This window comes from Lacerta agilis, chromosome 1 (genome assembly GCF_009819535.1).
Source record: "Lacerta agilis isolate rLacAgi1 chromosome 1, rLacAgi1.pri, whole genome shotgun sequence".
Taxonomy (NCBI): domain Eukaryota; kingdom Metazoa; phylum Chordata; class Lepidosauria; order Squamata; family Lacertidae; genus Lacerta; species Lacerta agilis.
Genome location: NC_046312.1, coordinates 132,806,901 through 132,828,008, shown reverse-complemented (window position 1 = coordinate 132,828,008; position 21,108 = coordinate 132,806,901). Strand labels below are relative to the sequence as shown.

Sequence of the window (21,108 nt, the reverse complement as noted above, 5' to 3'; positions counted from 1 at the left end):
TCGTGGGTGGAGGCTGGGAATGAAACTGGAATTAGTTGAAGAAGTGTGCATGCACACGAAAGCTCATACCAAGAACAAACTTAGTTGGTCTCTAAGGTGCTACTGGAAAGAATTTTTTTTATTATTTTGTTTGGAATTAGTTGGGTCTGGCTGCCATTTTCCTTGGCTCCCCCTACTGTTGGCCCCCAGTCTGAACTGGCACATGGCACCACTGACACTCATGGATCAATGCCGTAATTTGGAGCGGGGTGCGGGTGGCGCTTTCAGACATGCAGTTTTCCTGATTTTCCTGATGCCCTGTCTCTGTAACGAGGCAGGAGCAACAGTAATGATCTACTACCTGACCAGTTTGTCGTAAGGATGACCGAGCTAAAAGTACGCGAAGTGCTTTGAACCGAGTGAAATGTTCCGGAGCCGCGAAAAGTTTCCGTGCCGCTGTGGGGAAGCAGCTGCGAGGTCCAAGTTCAGCATATGCCGCTTACTGAGAACGACTTGCAAATGAGGATTGCAGCCTTCCGGACGAGCGCACGTTGCGAAACGTGATCCTAAGGCTGCCCCCAGTGATGGGGAAACCAGCCCCGCGGAGTTCAAAGGAGCGGGATCCTCCTCAGTGAGTGCAGGAGGATTTAGGATTTGCAGACGTGCCGGTTTCCTTCGAGTGACAAAGAAGAATATGCGCGGCGCCTCCCCCTCTTGCGAGGATCGCGCCGAGCGGACGCCCCGGGCTCGCTCCTCGCTTCGCGCTGTTCGGTTTTTTGTTGCGCGCGCGTTTCGCAGGATGCAGGTGCTCTCGGCCAGCGCGCAGCTCGGCGCCCCCCTCCGCGGAAGGACGGTGCTGGGCGGAGCGGGCGTGGAGCGAGCCGGCCCCCTCGGGGCTGTGGGGCGGCCCGTGGGCCGAGCTGCCCCCTAGAGGCGCCTTCCCGCCGCGCGCCCCGGCCCAGCCCCACACGCACCGATATAAGCGGCGCGGCCGGCGGCCCGAGAGCGCAGTGCCTGGCAAGCGGCGCCCCGAGACGACGAGCCCCGCGCGAGCAGCTCCGGCCAGGACGCACGCGGAGACGGCGAGGTAGGGGAGCCGCGAGGCGAAGGCAGGGAAGGGAAGGCGGGCGGCGCCGGGGAGGCGGCGGAGGCTGTGTGCGGTCGAGGCGGAAAGGGAAGGCGGCTTGCCCGGGCGCGTCCCGCCGCCAGGCTTCTTTGTTCCGCTCCGGCCATTGGCCCGTTCTCACGTCCCAGCCTTGGAATGTCTTTGTGCGCGCAAGCGAGGTCGCTTCTCCGTCTGCGGAGGCAAGAAAGGCGCGCGGCGAGGGATGGATGGGGAGAAGCGGAGCGCCAGGCGAGCCGAGCTGCGCTTCTTCCCGCGGCGCTCCTCTCCGGGGATCGGCGTCGCCCTCGTCGCTGCACCGCCGGAGCGGATGGCGTCCCGGGGCGGGCATCTTCCTTCAGGAGAGTTTCCTCGTTGGGGCTGCCGGCTGTGCAGCCTGATCTCCAAGCGAGCTGCAGCTCTTGTGCTGCACATCCATTTCCAAACCCAGTGCTAAATACGTGATTTTGGATGGGTCAGTGGGGCTTTCCTTAGGTACGGTAGATGTATACATCTATAAAAGGCAGATCAAAAAGGCATAATAATAATAATGAAGTGCCTAGAATTGCAGCCTGTAGCCCTATTGATAGGGACCCAGGTGCCCTACCATGCACACTGAAGAAAGTGGGGCTTACTTCTGAGTAAGCGTGCATGGCATCAGCCTACAGAGGTACAATGCTGACGACGTGTCCTGGGGGTGTGCACATCAAATGCACTGTGGTGTTTTGGGATGACGTTGCACATGTCAAGGGACCCTCAGCAGAAATGGGCTGCGGGCGACAGTCAGTGCTTTTGATCCTCAGTGCTAGTCAGGCCAGCTAACAAAGGAGATTTACACCAAGGGTAAATGCTTTGGCCACATCACAGGAATCTGTATGAGGACTGCACTCCTAAGCACACTCATTAGAGAATAAGTCTCATTTACCCTAAGCAAACATGCTTAGGATGGTAGGACTCAAGCCAGTGACTTCAAGTTACAAGAAAGGAGATTCTGACTAAACACCAGGAAGAAATTTCTGATAGTAGGAGCTGTTTGACAGTGGAACAGACTCACCCAAGGAGTTGGACTCTCCTTCCTTGGAAGTATTTTAGCAGAGGTTGGAGGGCCATCTGCCATGGATGCTTTAAGTTGAGATTCCTGCACTGCAGGGGGTTGGACTAGATGACCCCTGGGGTCACTTCCAACTCTACAGTTCTGCGAGTCAATGATTCTAGGATCACATTGCAGAAGTTTCACAAAGCCACACTTTGAAAAGTGAGGACTTGTCACCTGCTCTTTTGTATGCTTTGCAGTATCCCTCTTTCAATAGGAAGATAAACACCCCTAGAGAAAGAAGAGCTGCTTTTGTTGTGTTGTTGTCATTTGTTGGGTCAGGCAGTCTAGTGGAGCTCCTTCTCTGACAAGCATTGGGGGGGATGGGCAATAAACAGCCACCCTGTAACTTTCAGCAGTAATGGGGAGTTGTAAAGTCACTCTGTTTAGTTGCTAAAAGCAGGATAATGAGGGTTAAAAAAAAAAGTCAGAGTGCCTCATTAAAAGTTTTATGATCCTCTGAAAGTATTAGTGGGCATTCCCAAGAAGATTTTATTCTGCAAAGTTTCAAGGCTATGGCAACGTTTTGTTTGTAAGTTTAGATGTTGCCGTTGAGTCTCTGACTTGCAGGGGAAAGTGACAAACAGTTGTGCAAAGAGGCCCGTGTTTCTCTTCCCTGAATTTTCCACTGGCAGAAGGTCTGATTCATTGCCAAAGGGTTCCAGGAACAAGTTTTCTTTAAAAAGAGAAAGGGACTCCTCCCTTGCCTTGCACATTGCAGATGTTTCACTGCTTTATTAAATAAGCTACAAAGAGTGAAATGTGAAATGTTCTTTTTCTGTCAACATTTGACTAAGCAGAGCTGACGTTAGGAAGGAAAAGTCACATGGTTTGATGGGGGAAGAAGCAAAGTGCACCACAGAGACACTTTCCACAATGAATCCTTTTTCTTTGAACAAGCTGATATACTTCAGCAGACACCACGCCAGAAGGAAAGGAGCTGTGCTGTTATTTTAATTGACTTTATTAATAGGTAGCAGGCATTGTCTATAAATGTCTTCCAATATCGCATGCCATCTAATATTGTCTGCCTAGTTTTGAAGGTGTAAAATGGTATTAAGTTGGGTTCATGCCCTGTTGGTTTGCTTGATCTCAGTCACAGAATCAAAAGTTGGGGAGCTGTTGGCAGGACAGCTTTGTGAGCTTGTGGAAGAAGAGCCAAAGGAAATGACAACTTCGGAATACTTAGCTAAGACGTTCTGTGGGTGGTTGAGAAGATACAGAGCAACTTTCATGTCTGTTTTTCAGATACACTGCAAATGCTTACACCCAGCCATAACAACACAAATAAGACTATCTGATGTAGAATAGGCTGCATTCCCCCCCCCCCACAGCTCCTTTATCATGTCTGTTGGAGGTGATTCTTTAGGGCATTGGACTACTGTTTTTCAGGCATGCTTAATAAAAGTGAGTGATGTGTTTGACCTCACATTGAGCTGCTTTTAATTCCCTTAATCCAATTGTTCAGATCCTGTTCTTACACTTGGAAGGACAAGACTTGGTTGTTCTGGGTTGGGATGGCAGTCAGGTGGCTTCTTAGAAATACTTCAACAGTTTTACTTTTAACAATTGTAGACAAAGAACATCAAGTCGCTCTGAAAATAGTATTTAATATTTTAAAAGCCCTTCAACAGTGGATAGACTAAAGATTTCAGGATTTGTGCCACTAAAAGATGAAATTCTGTCTTTGTTTTAATATTCCATAATATGTAAATGTTGCTGTGGAATCAGAGGTGTGAGAGAAAGAGTGAGTGAGTGTGAGAGAGAGAGAAATGTGTAATAGGAACAATATAGGCTCAGTATTCTACTCCTTATGCAGAATGAGACGATAGGCTGACATGGCAGAATTCTGGACTGTGTCACTTTGGATGGCAAGTGTATTTCTGTATTTTTTAAAGCTCCCTCTCTTAAAAAAACCCACTTTGTTTAGAAAAGTAGTGCCATTGGGATAAAGACTTGCCCACCCCTTGATGTACAAGGTAGGACGTTTTTTACATGGGAAACATTCAAAATAAGAACCCATCCTGCAGTCTGAATTTGACCACCTGATTATCCATAATGTGCAGAATGATTTGAAGTTTAGGGGACAAGGGGAGCTATTTGGCTGTGTGATTTGGTTACGGCAGCAAACATCCTCTCACAGAATCAAATTCTTTCTTGGGCAAAGGAAAAGGAAAGGGAGAGCTGGGAAATCAAGTGCCTGGGAGGACTTGGTTTTTTATGTATGAAGAGGATGAATGAATAACAGGGAAGACTGTATAAATCTTTGTTTTCCTGCCATGATTCCAGATGTGGACTGTTTCAGAAACCTGATTTGTGTCATCCAAGCCACCAGCTGTTCCTTTAAATGCAGCCTTACAACAGTTACTCACTGCCCTTGCCCTTCTAAATCGAGAGTAAGGGGCAGAATAGCTCCGGTCTCCCTGGCCAGAGGACTGACCCCCCCCCCCGTGACAATAGCCAGACTGGTCTTCTACTGCAATTGTCTCTGGATGTGGCTGTCCTTGATCTTCAATATCAACAGCTAATCCCCTTGGCGATTTGAGCATATCACTTTTCTGGCTGGGGCTGTGCATTGTTGACATGCAGGCATCTAAATAGCACCATGCTGTCTTGCCACACAAACATTGAGGTAGCTGCAGAATAAAAGTAGACTGGGCAGCACAGTTTTTTGAGCCTGTCCTGGGAGAGTTCTGACTGGCATGCAGTAGGACCTCAGAGCCATTCATTAACAAACAGTCAAGATTGCTTTGTCTTTCGTTTCAGCTGGCACACTGGGCTAGACTCCCTTGCTATTCTGGGGTGAGCACTGGCAGGGGGCCACAAAGCCTACAATCGGCTTAAATCCTTTTCTTTCATGGGCTGTTATTCTATCCCATTGCAGGGAGGAGGGGGGCATGTCTTTTGCCAGGGAATAGTAACTCACCCTATTGTTGATTTCACTGTGTTGATCTAGCACTACCCTTGATCAATCTGAGCTCCTTTTTGAAAACATTTGCTTAAAATTCACACTGAAATTCTCATTGCATTAGTTGGAATGTGATGCTTTTAGTGGGACAGTTAAAATGTAAAGAGCTGCTGATTCCACAACCTTAAACCAAGTTACGTTTTCATGTGCTTGACTCAGTCAGGAGATTCCTTTTTCAGTTTCTATTTCCATTGTGGTGATAAGCCAGTACTGTCAGCTGCAGTAAGCCGATTAAGGCAGGTCAAAGCAAACATGCCTGAATCCTGCATACAGTATAAGCCAGTAAAACTACATTTTATTTTCTAGTTCAAGCATGATTAAAACTTCTTTTCCACTCACCCCTGTCCTTACAGATTGTAGAATATTAGTAGTAACTTAATTCTTTAAAGCAAATAAATTATTTTACCAGCTAGTTAGTATTAGGAGTGAAAGTAATGGGTAAGATACATCTAGATATTTTAAAATAGATATGATGAACCCCTTTGATGAAGAGGCTAAACAAATGTGTTGATCTCCTTCATTTACACAAGTTGAATTCTGCATTCCAATTTCGCAGTTGCTTGCATTGTTTTTGCACCGGAATGTCAGAGGAGCAGAGATGGGAAGAAAGGGTAGTAACCGAAAGCCACCCCAAGGTATAGAAGTCCCCAAAGTCATGTGATGCAGCAACCTTGTGGAAGCTAAGCAAGCTTCAGTACCTGGATGGGAGGCCACCTGGGTAACTTATGGATTCCCTTCTTTAGCTTGCTGGTGAAAGGGTAGGATACTAATAAACTTTCTCTTTGGAAAACTTAACAATGAGGATTAGAAACTTATTTTATTTTGGGGGGAGGGGGAGGAACTGGTTATAGCTCTAAAGCAGGGTTTCCAAAACTTGGGTCTCCAGCTGTTCCCATGATCCTTGACCACTGGCCTTGCTAGCTAGGGATGAAGGGAGTTGTAGTCCAAAAACAGCTGGAGGCCCAAGTTTGGGAAACTCTGCTCTAATGAGTTCCAGCTCCTCTGAGTAGCGTGGTTGTAAATGACATGGTTTTTTTGCTTGCTAATAAGATTTTCTTAAATATTTTTTTAGTATCGACATGAGTGGAACGCATAGAAACATTTCATCTCTGCCCCATAGACATGCCATTAGATGTCCAAATCAGTGGCAGCAGAAGCAGTTAGCAACTTGCAGGTGAATGAGCAGTGAGGAACAGGGACATAGAGAACTAAGTGACATTGGTGGTGCAGGCAGGTGACTTGGGTAGGTTCATGACAATATTTGCACCATTTTATTCCTTTGGGAAACATGTATTTTAAACTATATTGTTTGTATGAGGCCTCCTCAGTCTGTTTTCATGACATATGAGGAAGATGGCCCTGATTCTCTGATAGCCACATGTTTGCTTACTGATACAGTGATACCTCTGTTTACGAACTTAATTTGTCCCAGAGGTCCATTCTTTAGTTGAAACCATTCTTATCCTGAAGCGCGCTTTTGCTAATGGCGCCTCCCGCTGCCACCGCCAATAGTGAGTCTCACACTCAAGCAACTGTTTAAGAATTTATGTTTCCCTGGATAAATGTCATGAAATCCACTTCTCCTATACCCCAATTTTTCTGCCCACAAATAAAATGCAAAATTCTGAGAAGCCTTTTGCACACTTGTCAGAGATGTACCTAAGCTCCCTTGCACCACTGGCAAGGAGGTGTATTTGTGCTCCCCCCACATCCCTTGTGCCCTTGGCAAGGAGGTGTATTGGTGCCTCTGAAGCCAGGAGAGACCATGGACAAGAAACTCAAAAGTGTTGCTTTTCATTGCCTTTCTCTTGGGAGGGAGCCCTGGACGGCTGCTGCGATGGCCCATGCCAGTGACCAGATTCCTAGACCGAGCCGCCCAGAGGTGCCTGTGTGCCTATCAAAGCCACCCAGAGCAGTGGCAGGGCAGCCAGGGAGTAGGCAGCCAGAGGGAAGAGGCTTGATTTCTGTGTCCCCTCCCCCGCTGGGCCTGGGCCTTTGGTGGGGGCCAAGCTGGCCAACCTCTAGATATGCCTCTGCACATGGTGCTATGTCTATTGATTGTTTTTAAAACTAAAGAAACCTGCAGATCTTGGAGAGGTTGTACCAGAATTTCTGACATATATATATATATATATATATATATATATATATATACACACACACACACACACATACATACATACATACATACATACATATACAGTAGAGGGCAGTATATTCTGAGCAGTAGTACTAAAAGCAATCTTGCTTTGCCAAGGCAAACAGTGTTCCTTACTCTGAAAGAGCATGCAGTTTTAACACTTGCAGGCACACATGCAAACACACATACACTCTGTATTAACATCTTGTTAAACACCATTTGACAACAATAAGAGTGGGATTATATTGCAGGGTTTGGTGACATGAATAAACAAGGGATTACCTCAAATCAAAGAGAAGTAGGTGAGTCTTTGTTGTGAAGTTGGAGGAGCTCTGTGGCATCTGTCCAGGGTCCTGAGCATGGATGATGTGTGGATGTTTGTCTTTCTTGTGAAAAATCTCAGTAAAGAAAGATAAATCGGATTGTGTTAGGGTCAAACTAGGTATGATATGGTATATCTATGAGCTTTATGCTCAGATAAACAGGTTTTGGTGGAGGTAGGCTAAAGAAGCACAATGGGAGAAGGTATAGAACCCGTGGCTAAATTTGTCTTTCCCCCTAACTGAGTACACTTTCCGTACTGGATCTCAGCAGTGAAGAAGGTGACATTTGGAGGACAGACCTTGTTTGTGAGGAGGGCTACTCTCCTCTCCATGCATGCAACCCCTTTGCTGCTAACATATAGCTTCTTCCTGATGGTGGGAGCTCTGGGTTTAAACTACAGATTTGCTACCATCGTGTTTTTAGTTTGCTCTTCAGGAAGGACGTTGGAGAACCCAACTTCTCTTTATTTTTACTTTTTGTATTAAAACTTGCCTTATCAGGTCAGCTTATGGTGTAAGATTTAAAACACCATGCAATAATGACTACATAAAGATAAGAAAAAAGAGCAAATCTGTGCAGAGTTAGTCCCTTTCTGATCCTGTTCTCTCTCTTATCCAATACTACAGCAGCTTGTGGATGAGCAGAAGAGAGAAAGAGAAAGAACTTGCCAATTTCGGAATGGACAATTGTGGGGCACAGATTTGTTGGTGTTTTGGAAATAAACAGCTGCTGCACCTTACACACCCTAGAATCAGTGAAGCAGTTGGGTTGGGCATTTAAATTGCATCTTAAAATTCAACATTTGTGTAAACACTATTAATCCATAGATTTGTCCAACCAGCAGATTAATAAAAACAACTTCAGTTCCGCAGCCTCACACCCCAGGATTTTTGAAAGATGAAAGGGAATTGACTGGATTGGCCTTTTTAGAAGGGGAGAAAGCTACCATGAAGAATATCCTGTGCTTTTCACTAGATGACAAGGGCATTCTGAGTGGGGTGTTCCTTGCAAATTGGGGGGGGGGAGATAGAAGAGAAGGTGTTCCTTCAGACACTTTGATCCTGACAATTCAGAGAAGCCTTTCTGAACCTTGGGTTCCCCGATATTGTTGGACTACAACTCCTATCACCCCTGACCAGATAGGTCAGGGGTGATAGGAGTTGTCTTGCCAGATAGGGATTATGGGGTCCCAAGGTTGAGAAAGGCTGATTTAGAGCCTGAAAGGTTTTAAAAGGCAAAGCAGACCATATTACTTCTAAGTGAGCCTGCAAGCTGACCGGTAGCCAGTGTAGTATTTTAAGGGCAGATGTAACATGCATCCATCATTGTGATGTGGGTAACTTGGGTGAAGCTGCCATATTCTGGACCTGGTCCAGTTTTCAAAGTCTCTTCACAGGCCATACCACGTAGAGGCCACACCTCCTCCTAGCCGCTTCCTCCTTAGGTGGATGGAAGGCAGCGGTGGTTCTACCCCAGGAGGAGAGGGTTGAGCTTTCCAGCTCCATGCCTTACCTTGACAATATGAGGGCTGTTTTTCATTATAACTAACTGAATTGTGGCAGGGAGTAAAAGAAAGCAGCTGGTCATGGTTCTGTACCTCCTACATAACCACATCTGAGCTGCCCACAATTTTTCACTGCCCTCCTCTGTTCAGAAGACTTATTTTTTGCTTCAGTTGTCCACAGCATGCATCCCCAAAGAAGTCTCTTGATGGCTGCAGATTCAGTCCTTTCTGATGCTATGAGGAGGATGCTTTATCCAGTGTTGCTGATTTCATTTGGTCTTTGGTTGGTCTGCAGAAGCACGCCTTGGCCATCTTGCCAGAGTTTCCATTACGAGGGTGATGTTTCATGGGGAAGAGGGAGCTCCGAGATGTTCATAAAAGGAAGCTGCCAGATAAGTACTTTCTTGGCTTCCACATGTAACTGCTTGCTAAATCAAATTAACGCTGCTCCACAGGCCAGAGTAAGCAGAGAAGGGAGCAGGTTACTAGTTCAATAGGCAAGTTTTGTAAAAGTTGGGCCTGGCAACCAACCAAAAAGGGGTAGGGGGCATACAACTTTGCATGAAATAAGTACAGTCGTACCTTGGAAGTCGAATGGAATCCATTCCAGAAGTCCGTTCAACTTCCAAAATGTTTGAAAACCAAATCGTGGCTTCTGATTGGCTCCTGCAGCCAATCAGAAGCTGCAGAAGCCCCGTCAGACATTCTGGTTCCAAAAGAACATTTGCAAACTGGAACAATCACTTCCGGGTTTCCGGCAGTAGGGAGCCAAAGCATCCAAGTTCCAGGGCCTTTCACAACCAAGGCACAACTATATTGGAAATGCATAATCTAACTCTTAAAGGGAAGAAACGAGTGCGGTCATTTTCAACCAGTCCTTTGGCTTCCATATCTCCATGTCAGGGGTGGGGCTCCTTTTACAGCCTAAGGGCCACACTCAGCATTGCCACACTGTTCCAGGCAACCAAGAGTCCAAGAGCCCATTCCAGTTGTGCAGAAGCACAGAGTGAGCTACAGAGCAGGGCTTCTGAAGGGGGCATGGCGATGGGGTGTGTGGCCTGGTAACAGCCCCAAGGACCATACCAAGAAGCCTGGAAGGCCACATTCAGGCCCAGGCCTAAGATTCCCCACCCAAGCTCTGAAATGCCCTGCAACATTACTAAAAGTTTCCGCCTTCTGATACCTAAGTGGCAGACATTCTTTTGAAAAGCTCTAAGGAGCACAAATCACAGCATCTCTCTCTGTGTGCAGGCACATTCCAGATCCTAGAATACCATGCACTCCTCAGCGACTCATGCATCCCATAATACATTAAACTATCCTGAGTTTGGAGAGAAGTTTGTTTGATGAAACTGCTGCCAATGAGGAAACTGCTGCCAATGAGGAAACTGCTGCCAATGAGGAAAGTTGCTGGGTGGAGAGGAGGTGTGGCATGTCCACCTACCTGAAATACCACTGGTTGGAGATAGTCTTACCACCCCCACTCAAACTAGGCTCAAAAGTCAAAACAAAATAAAATAAAAAATTCCTTCCAGTAGCACCTTAGAGACCAACTAAGTATGTTCTTGGTATCAGCTTTCTAGAAGTTTGCATGCACACGAAAGCTCATACCAAGAACATACTTAGTTGGTCTCTAAGGTGCTACTGGAAGGAATTTTTTGTTGTATTTTGTTTTGACTATGGCAGACCAACACGGCTACCTACCTGTAACTTGCCTCAAAAGTGTGATTGTGCCACAAGGCAGAAGCTGTACATCTTTGCCTCTGTGCCTAGAATGCAGTGAGATCTGATGTGAAGAAATGGTGGCAGTCTTCTGTCTTTGAGCTTGGGGGCCATGAGGCGCTTGCTCTCATGTTGGCACAGCGCCACCCAGAGGGCACCACTGCACTAGCTCTCCTTGGAGCCATTCAGCATCTCTCTTCAGGCCTCGGTAGGTCTGTTGCCACCACCGTCTGATAGCAGCACAGAGACTGGCCACGGAAGGAGATCAGAGATGAATGAAGGAGAAGGGCTGGCTTCTGGTTTCAGTGCCATGAGTTTAAATTTTCAGAACTCTTCTGAGCCAATGTAAATGATTATAAGGGGATAAGAAAACCTGCTGGAGTTGCTCAAAGATAAAACCATTGTTAAATCAGAAAAGGCTTTTAGCCATTTCTCATCCTGACTGATTCTCATAATAACTGCTGCTTCAGATCTTTCAGTTCCAATATATTTATAGCAATGAGATTCAGTTAGTTTTATTCTAAATGCTTAAAAAGCTGAAAGAAATGCCAAGCATTCTAGAGAAGTCTCAATTGTAAGTCTTTTTCTTTCTTTACATATTTAGCTCTCAATGGTACTTCCTAGTATAACACTGTTCCTCACTTTCTCATATACTTCTAGCCTTCATAGTAAGCCTTTCCACTTCTGACTACATAAAATGCCACCATTGTCCTCTGTTCTGGGAAAAAGCTTCACCTATTGAATTTCTGCCTAATCCATAAAGTTTATGCACATTTTTCTAGCAAAATGAGCAAGCCACATGACAATCTACGTACAATATACCCATATTTAGAAGACTATGTGCAATATTAAAACCTATATTTCAGCAAGTGGAGTCTAGCTAAAAACAGTGTGTTGTGTGGGAAAGTCTTCCTTTCTCACGAAGGCAGACTTAAGACTTGAAATGCAATTCTGAGTGGCCTTGGGGTGCATGTGAAGTGGTGTATCACTCGCCATACAGGGCAGGAGGGGTGGGGGACCTGCTTCCTCCCCCCCAGCCTTTTTCTCAAACACCCCCCCCCCCCCCAATTGCAGAGGAAGATTTATACAAGCTCCATACTGGCATCAAGGAGGAGTGGGAATCCTGAGGCCTCTGAGACAAATGAAGGCTGCGCCTGCCTGGAGGTGGAATGGCCAGTGTTGGTGCCTAACAGAAGCAGCTCTGTCCCCACAGAGCTCCCCATGGGTGGGAGCCAGGGCCTCGACCTCGACAGCAGATGCCCCCTCCATCATGGAGGAATGGTGGGATAGAAATGTCAGAAAAGCAAGCAAAGTAAAAAACAAGTTTTATCATTGATAAATGATATGGAAAGGAAGACCAACTATATAAAAACCAATCTGGTCTTCATCAAAACACTATAGCACAGTGAAATTAACTGCCTGCAAATTTGGGAGAAGCAAGTGAGAGTGCTTCTTCACAAAGTGTGCAATTGGTCTATGAATACAGTTGCTGCAGAATGTTCTAATAATCACTGGCACAAATAGTTTTTGAAAGTGCTACATAAATTTGAATAATTTTTTTTTTTAGAAAGAATTTATTGATTTTTTTCAAAACAAAGAACAGCACAACACATATACCAACACAAACCCAAACACAAACCCAACAATCAAACCACAACAAAGCAAATACAAATACACCAACAATTCTTTTTCTTGTTTACACAAAAAAAAAACACTTTTCTTGTTTGAATCATTACTAGGTGACTTCCCCCGTTTTCTCTCCTTCGGTTTCAATTCCAATTTTACTTTAATAACTTCTCATCTCTGAAATTAAAATCATTTAAAACTCAAAACTAAACATACTTCTTAAAATCTTGTTTTTAGTTCACAATAATCTATCACTTCTTAACTTAAATCAAATCTAATCCCAGTATAACTTCATGATAATTAATAATACAACTTCATAACACAACATATTACTTCTTATATCAAATCATATCATACATCATCTTTCACTTAGACTGCTGCTAATAAAGAAAAATTCAAATATCTCTTCTCTAATTCAGAAACTTAAAATCTTAACACACCGGCTTCAGGGTACCATAATAAACCATCCTAATTTTATCCTTAATACAATTCATCCTATCCCTTTTCTAACCATTTCCTTTCGCCATTTCGGGGTTTCCCCCCAGACATTCCTCCATCTTACACCAAAACCCTTTTTCAGAATGTCCTCTTTTCTTATAAGTCCACAGTTCCAGGCATAGTCCACAACAGTCCTTGCAGGGAGCATCAGGGTACACAGATCATCACCTTCCAGCATCTCCGGTTCGATATTCCGTTCCTCTTCTGATTGTAAATGTATAAATCTTTTCCCCATCATTTCTGGGCTCTCACCCCAGAAATTGGATATATAAAATCTTCTCATCCTGGGTCTGCCACCCCAACAGGACTTTTCATTTTCTCGGAGTTGCAAAGACATTTTACTTTGTTCTTCAATAATTCCCTTCAGCTCTCTGCCAAGGTTCTCTTCCATTTTAACAATATTCTGAACAGTCTTTCCTGTGGGATATAACTTTTCTGCAACATCCTGATTTAGCAAAGTTAATTTCTGGTTTAGCAATTCTAGCTTCAGAAAAATAATCCTTTGTTCGTGAGTCAGTTCAGAGTCTAAAACCAGCTTGAAAACGAAACCCAACATGGTAGAAGTGGGCATAGGGTATCAAATTTCAGTCTTTTTCCATCTTAGTCACAGTACTTTTCCATCTCATTCGCAAGTCTCCGCAGCCATTTTCCCTGGAGTCAGGGCGAAAAGATTACAGTCTATCCATTTTAAAAAGAAATATTCACCACCAACTTACTCCCCCAATCGGGGACTAATCAATCTCACTTGTCAAAAGTCGAAACATTATATCCATCACCGTAGCAGCAGTCACCATCAAAGCAGTTACTTTCTTACGACCAAAGGGAGAAAAACGGGCTTCCTTTCCGTCGAATCTCCCGGAGCGCCAAATGTCAAAGATAAACTCAGTTGTTCAGGTACTCACGGCCAACAGGCTTCATTATTTTTCCTTCTGCCAGGTAGAACGATATTGTTCACCACGAGCGGCGGCCGCCGCTTCGCCGGTCCGGTTGGGGCATGTCTCCTCAGCCCGGCTCCGTGGTCCCTTCACCCCCACTCCCCCTTTACAGGGGGAACGAGGGAAGGGTTCGGAGCCATAGCGGGCTCGCCGGAGAGCCCAAGCCGCGGGACGCTCAACGGAGCTTTGCGGTAGCGGGGCTCCTACCCCCGGGCCGGCCTGGGTCGCCTCGCTGCCGAAGCGACCCACGACCGCCCGCGATGGCGTCCTCGCCGGAAGTCATAAATTTGAATAATTTTATCAGTAGTTTATCAATAGTTTATCAGTAGCTTTTGACTATAATCTGTGGGAAAAGAACCTCCAGGCACTGCCCTTCTGACTAGTGTGTTTTACCTTGGGCAAGTAGTGAGAACAGTCACATAACTGGGTTCTCTAAATTTGTACTTGCACCCAGTATGGTGTTTTTCTTATCATTCGCTCTCACAACTTCTTTATGTGGAAAAGAACATAATATTAAACTCATCCTAATACTGTAAAAAAGCATTTTGCCAAACCATTCAGTCTGTGCCAAGAGAACCCAAGATAAATACATTAAATAATTGCTGCCACCATCCCCTCATGATAAATGTGGTAAAGGGTGTGGAAAATCAAATGGCTGTTGCGGTAGGTAGATATCAAATTCTGAAGCAGTAACTTTTGCCTTTTCAAATTGCTTGGGGCCAACCCAAGGCACAATGATGCCTCATACAACGAAATATAAATGGCGCCTCTCCTTCCACTCATGAACACCTGTGGTCTTGCCCAGCTCCTCTTCATGTCTACACAACTTAGGCAGAAGAACTTTCCAGTGAAAATGTCATGGATCAGATCTGCCTGTCATCAGCCTTGCCACCCTTAATGGGGGCATTCCATGAAAAGTGGTCCTGTGGTCTAAAATATTAAAATTAAAGATAAAATTCCCAAAAAAATATTTTATGTAGTTGAAAGTGTATATTTTGTTAAAATGACAATATAATTTGGTATAAAGAAAATTGGGGGAGTGAAAATTGGAAATAACAGTACAAGTTCAGAAAGTCACTTTTTAAAATGAAATCTTAATGATGGGTTCATGTTTTTTTAAAAATGCAATAAACATAATAAATAATAAAATATTAACATATATCATAACAAGTATATCTGTTCTGCCCAAAAATATTTGGCAGAAAAGTATTTTTGATTTTGATTAAATTTTGTCCATGTTAAAGTGACTGGTTCTGGCTTCCAGTGTCACACACGTCACAATAAGTTAATATTTTTTATCTAATAATGTAGCCATGAACTTCACCATGCTGAAATTTTTTTTTATAAGCTTATTAAACTTAAAAACACTAAAAAAAAGTTTGGAATTTTTTTTGAAAAAAATATAAAAAAATATTGGGCTTTTAAAATTTAGTCACACACGTCACTATTTGTGACGTGTGTGACTGTGACGTGTGTGACAGGAGCATTTTTTAAAATTAAAAATGCAAATACATGTAAATAATAAAATATTAACATAGATCATAACAAGTACATCTGTTATGGCAAACAAATATTTGACAGAAAAAATTGTTAGATTATGATTAAGCTTTGAAGTATTTTGCTCCATAATTTGGCATCAAAGGGCTAAATGTGACTGTGCCATCTTCAAAACATCACAAAAAATTTATGCTTCATCAATATTCATTTGCTGACCAAATATTTTTTTCTATTGGGTAACAATTCACAAATTTGAAGTTGCACTTGCAAGTCAAGGTAAGAGTAGTATGCTTAAAAATAAATAAATAATGTTAAATGTGGAAGGCCTCCTTCCACCTGCCTTGCCCCACCCCCTGGCCCTGGGACTCTTCGTAAGGGAGCTGTTCCTGAAAGAAGAACTGTGAGGGGAGATGTGGCTTGGATTTCAGATGAACAAAGAGCTAGAGAAAATTGTCCAAAATTAATTCACTTTGCCAGAGAACTGAATATATTTGAAAGTAAAGTGAATGTGTTCGAATGAACCAATGCAATGCTATTTTTGGTTCAGTAACTGTCAGGGGATGACAGAGGATGAGATGGCTGGACAGTGTTCTCGAAGCTACTAACATGAGTTTGGCCAAACTGCGGGAGGCAGTGAAGGATATGCGTGCCTGGCGTGCTCTAGTCCATGGGATCACGAAGAGTCGGACACGACTGAACAACAAAACTGTCAATAAAATAAGGCTGTTCTACAAGTTGTGCAGGGACCCAGGTGGTGCTGTGGGTTAAACCACAGAGTCTAGGGCTTGCTGATCAGAAGGTTGGCGGTTCGAATCCCTGCCACGGGGTGAGCTCCCGTTGCTCTGTCCCAGCTCCTGCCCACCTAGCAGTTCAAAAGCACGTCAAAGTGCAAGTAGATAAATAGGGACCACTCCAGCAGGAAGGTAAACAGCGTTTACATGCACTGCTCTGGTTCGCCAGAAGCGGCTTTGTCATGCTGGCCCCATGACCCGGAAGCTGTCTGCGGACAAACGCCGGCTCCCTCGGCCTATAGAGCGAGATGAGCGCCGCAACCCCAGAGTCAGACACGACTGGACCTGATGGTCAGGAGTACCTTTACCTTTACAAGTTGTGCAAACATTAAAGATGATTGCTTTGTGTCCAATTCCACTTTTATGTTAATGTTTATTAATTTGTTAACCTCAATCTGTAAAAAGATAACAATTATCCACACAAATGATATTTTTAAGGGTTTCATTAGAAAAAAAATTCATATGCGGTCACACACGTCACGTTAAATGTCACACACGTCACAGTACTATTCGTTGTTTTTTAGCCTAAGTATTGCTACTTCATATTCCTAAAACCCCTCTTTTGGATTTACACATATATGGCTTAATTCTAATAATTTTTATTTCCATGAATGTTACAAGAACTCACAGAAATATTCAAAGAACTTGAGAAGAGAGGGAAAAACATTTGCAAAATGGTCACACACGTCACGCAAAATTAAAAATTTGTATCTCTATTCAGGCAACATAAAAAATATTCCAAATCATATTAATTATATCTTAAGACATAAATGACAGGTGTCAATTAATTGCTTTTGAACCAGCAGTTGTTTTAGGGTCAAAATAATTACAAAAGTACTGAAAACGTTGTCTGAATGTCACACACGTCACGGTGGAATGCCCCAATGGCATCCCAAACTGCCACTTGACTTAATGTAAAGACTGCTGTCTTTGAGCAGCTTTCTTCAAGGTTATTTAGAAAAAAACTAAGTTTGTTCTTGGTATGAGCTTTCGTGTGCATGCACACTTCTTCAGATACAAAATGCACACGGAAGCTCATACCAAGAACAAACTTAGTTGGTCTCTAAGGTGCTACTGGAAGGATTTTTTTTTATTTTTTGTTTTGACTATGACAGACCAACACGGCTACCTACCTGTAATTAGAAAAAAATGGTTAGGTATTTACTGGGCAAACATTGCACTACAGTACTCAATTTTATGCAGCCTCATCAAAAATCCCACTAAAATTGTAAACACCTTGAAAACTATAAACTGATGGCCCCATCCAGAAAGATTTGATTTTAGTGCTTTCTTAAGCAAGGGATGACAGTGTTTGCCAGCCATTTTCAGACACTTTGATGGGTTTATTCTAGTGGGAAGCCTGAGTATTGCAGGCTAACCCTTTAGCCTAGAATTGTAATTTTGAAACTACTTGGGTAAGCAGATAGGATACATTGATTATATTGAGAGCTGTGTGGTCCAACTTACAGATGACAGACGCCCAGCAGTTATTTAACGCCGATGTCTTTGTGTATCTTACAGCCAGAGACCGCAGTGCAACAGAACTATCACCTAAAGAAAAAGTGCCAATGTTTTCTTTCTATTGTTTTATGAATATTTTTATGACAATGGTGGGTTTTTTCCTTTCCAGCAGTTTGTTTAAAGGGTGTTGTGTAAGATGCCACTTAACAAAAACATTCAGTGCACAAAGTGTCTCTGAACTGGTGGTGAGGTTATTTGGAATGAAGGCATTTGTTTAAAAACAGCTGTTTTTGTTAACCAAGATGCTCATCCTTTCTCTTCTTGCTGCTTTGTTTTGCCCTAGACTTCCTCCATCCCAGATTGGCCAGCTATGAATACCATTGATTTGCCATCCCTATTTGAACATGTGGAAGTGGAGAATTTCACTGAAACCAACTTGACTTGTGGCGGTGGAGACTGCATCACTGTGGACTCCTTATCATGCCCAACTATGCTCAACAAAAGTGCCCTGCTTTACACCCTCTCCATTTTTTATATATTTATATTTATGATAGGCTTAGTAGCCAATTTTGTGGTTGTCTGGATGAACTTCCAAGCCAAAACAACTGGCTACGAAACTCATCTCTATATCTTCAATCTCGCCATTGCCGACCTGTGTGTGATCATCACTCTTCCAGTCTGGGTGGTCTCCCTTGTTCAGCATAGCCAGTGGCACATGGGAGAGATCACTTGCAAGATCACTCACCTCGTGTTTTCCATCAATCTGTATGGGAGCATCTTCTTCCTGGCATGCATGAGCGTGGATCGATACCTCTCCGTGGCCTGCTTCACAACCTCCAGCAGCGTTAAGAAGAAGAGAATCCGCCGTTGCATCTGCATCTTTGTCTGGCTTTTTGCTTTCTTTGTGTCCATCCCTGATACCCACTACCTGAAGACCGTTTCCTCCAACAATGAGACCTATTGCCGCCCTGTCTATCCGGAGGAGAATGCTAAGGAGTGGCTGGCTAGCATGGAACTGAGCTCTGTCATTCTAGGTTTTGTCATTCCTTTCCCCATCATTGCCATTTTCTATTGTCTCCTAGCAAGAGCCATATCTGCCTCTAATGACCAAGAGAGGAAGAGCAACGGGAAAATAATTTTTTCCTATGTCATTGTGTTTCTGGTCTGCTGGCTGCCGTACCATGTCGTGGTCTTGCTTGACTTGTTGGTGACCTTCCATTTCCTTCCCTTCAGCTGCCACATGGAGAGCTTCTTCTTTGCAGCTCTTCATGTTACTCAGTGTTTGTCTCTGGTTCACTGCTGCGTCAACCCCATACTCTACAGCTTCATCAACCGAAACTACAAGTATGAGCTCATGAAGGCATTCATCTTTAAGTACTCTGCCAAAACAGGCCTTACCAAACTAATCGATACTTCCAGGGTATCAGAAATGGAGTACTCAGCTCTGGAACAAAATGCTAAATGATCACAGTTTCACAAGAGACTTTTTCTGTGCTCTGTTTTTAGCTGGACAATAAATTTGACCTAATATAATACAAATACAAACATGACTGTGCTTTTTTTTTTTTTTTTGAACAAATCATGTACCACCAAAATACTGCATTTTAAATGTTTTCTTGTGTTTTTTCCTGTCATTTAGCTAGTCCACACTGTTCAGTTATGCTATTGGGAGTGGGAGGGAAATACACAGTAAACAAGCTATCTTGTGGTAAAGATGTTCCTTATTTCATTATATCCCACTTGAGGAGCAGATGGCTCCTTCCCTAGCTACCTTGACTTCACTGTATACATTTTTACAGTGTGTATTTAAAGAAAGCAGACCTCTATTTTCTTGCTTTTGCAATTATACTGGAAAATCAAATATATTTAATCATGCATTTGAAGCTTCTTGTCATCAAATATAGAATGCTGTCCCTTTAATGTTAGAATTCCATCCAGTTTACTGTTGTAAGAGTAGTACTTATAACAATTGTTAAATGAAAAATATATGTTCTTCTCTTCTAAGATGGCCTTGGCAATTTTTTGTGGCAATATAGTTGTAATCTAGATTTTTTAAAAAATATAATGCTCATTATACCATGTGATTATTGTGTAAAGATATGTTTCAAAACCCTCACACACTTATTTCATTCAGTGTCCCATCTCCTTATTTGTAAATTATTTTTTGAAAAAATAAATATATTTGAAAATGAAGCAGGAGTAACATTTCATTTATTTATTTTACATTTACTTTATGATTTTTACATCTCTTTCTGCAAAGGAAGACTACTCAGATACTCTTTTTAGAGGGGGACAGTGGCGTCTACCTCTCAATAGCATCTGCACCATGGTAGCAGTAGACAAGACAGGCTCCCTTCTGAGGCATTGTGAGATTTCCTGTGAGATTCCCAGAGGTATCTGCTGGAAATAAAAGGACCTTATCTATCTCTGACGGCCCCCCTGTCCGTGGCTTGCACTATGGTCAGTGCAGGAAACCAAGGGAAAGATTCCTTCCTTCCTTCCTTCCTTCCTTCCTTCCTTCCTTCCTTCCTTCTTTCCTGCTGGACCAGCCTCAGGACTCTTTAGAGTATTGATCTGTCACTAACAAATATGTTAGTCTTTAAGGTGCCACAATTTTTTGTTCTGTTTTTTTTTGCTGCAACAGATTAACATGGCAACCTCTCTGTAATTTGTAAACTCCAAATTACTTGTCCTTTTTACTTGCTGTTTTTACATCCACATGTTGATGCTCCAAACATTATATTTTGAATGCTAATGCTTCGTTTTGTAGTTAGACATGCTGTGGCATTCACAGAGTTTATGTACTGCAGAAGTCAGAGGTTTCTCTTCACTGAATGATTACAATCAAACCGTACCATAAGGACAGCAACCACAACCCCTACAGCAACCGCATGAAGTAAATATCACAAATCAAGTAACCAAGAGGTTGACTTTCTCACTTGGATGGGAGTCTTCCAGTCTTTCTTCCTCTCACACTTCTGGCCACTTCCAGTCTACTAGGCTCAGTTGGGAACCATTCCATTGGAGAAGACCAATGTACTGCTCCTCATCACTCCTTTGTGGCTGTAATCATGCTAGTCTGATTTAATGAGATCTGTTTCACAGAGGTATGGTCTGATATATCAAGGACATCATGGATGCACCATGCTGGTTCTTAAGGAAGTTACCCTTCAGACATTGGAGGCTCCTCTGAATGCATGCAGGGCATTGGGAGGGAAAGGAGTAATTGCCATGTGTCTTTGTTTACATAATGCCTTAGCAAGCAATGGAAGTGGCTGGGCACCTCCACTGCAGCTGTGCCAATGAATATGGCACAGCAGGGGAGAAGCTGCCTCTCACCCAAAAGAGGGCCATTATTTATTCCATCCTCTCCCAAATCCACATTCCAGTTGGCAGTGTTTACCCTTTTAAACTAGCGGTTGAACTTGCAGCCATTACTCGACTGCAATATTTGAATCTCACAGGAAT

The 21,108-nt window shown here is 43.4% G+C and overlaps 1 protein-coding gene across 1 annotated transcript; it reads left to right on the top strand.

Annotated features, from left to right (window-relative positions):
* Nucleotides 1-1,049: 1,049 nt before the first annotated feature.
* On the top strand, nucleotides 1,050-19,829 carry ACKR3 (atypical chemokine receptor 3). Its single transcript, XM_033172347.1, has 2 exons — nucleotides 1,050-1,066; nucleotides 17,984-19,829. Exon 2 carries the CDS (start codon nucleotides 18,011-18,013, stop codon nucleotides 19,103-19,105), a length of 1,095 nt encoding a protein of 364 aa, XP_033028238.1. The 5' UTR covers nucleotides 1,050-1,066; nucleotides 17,984-18,010; the 3' UTR covers nucleotides 19,106-19,829.
* Nucleotides 19,830-21,108: the final 1,279 nt, after the last annotated feature.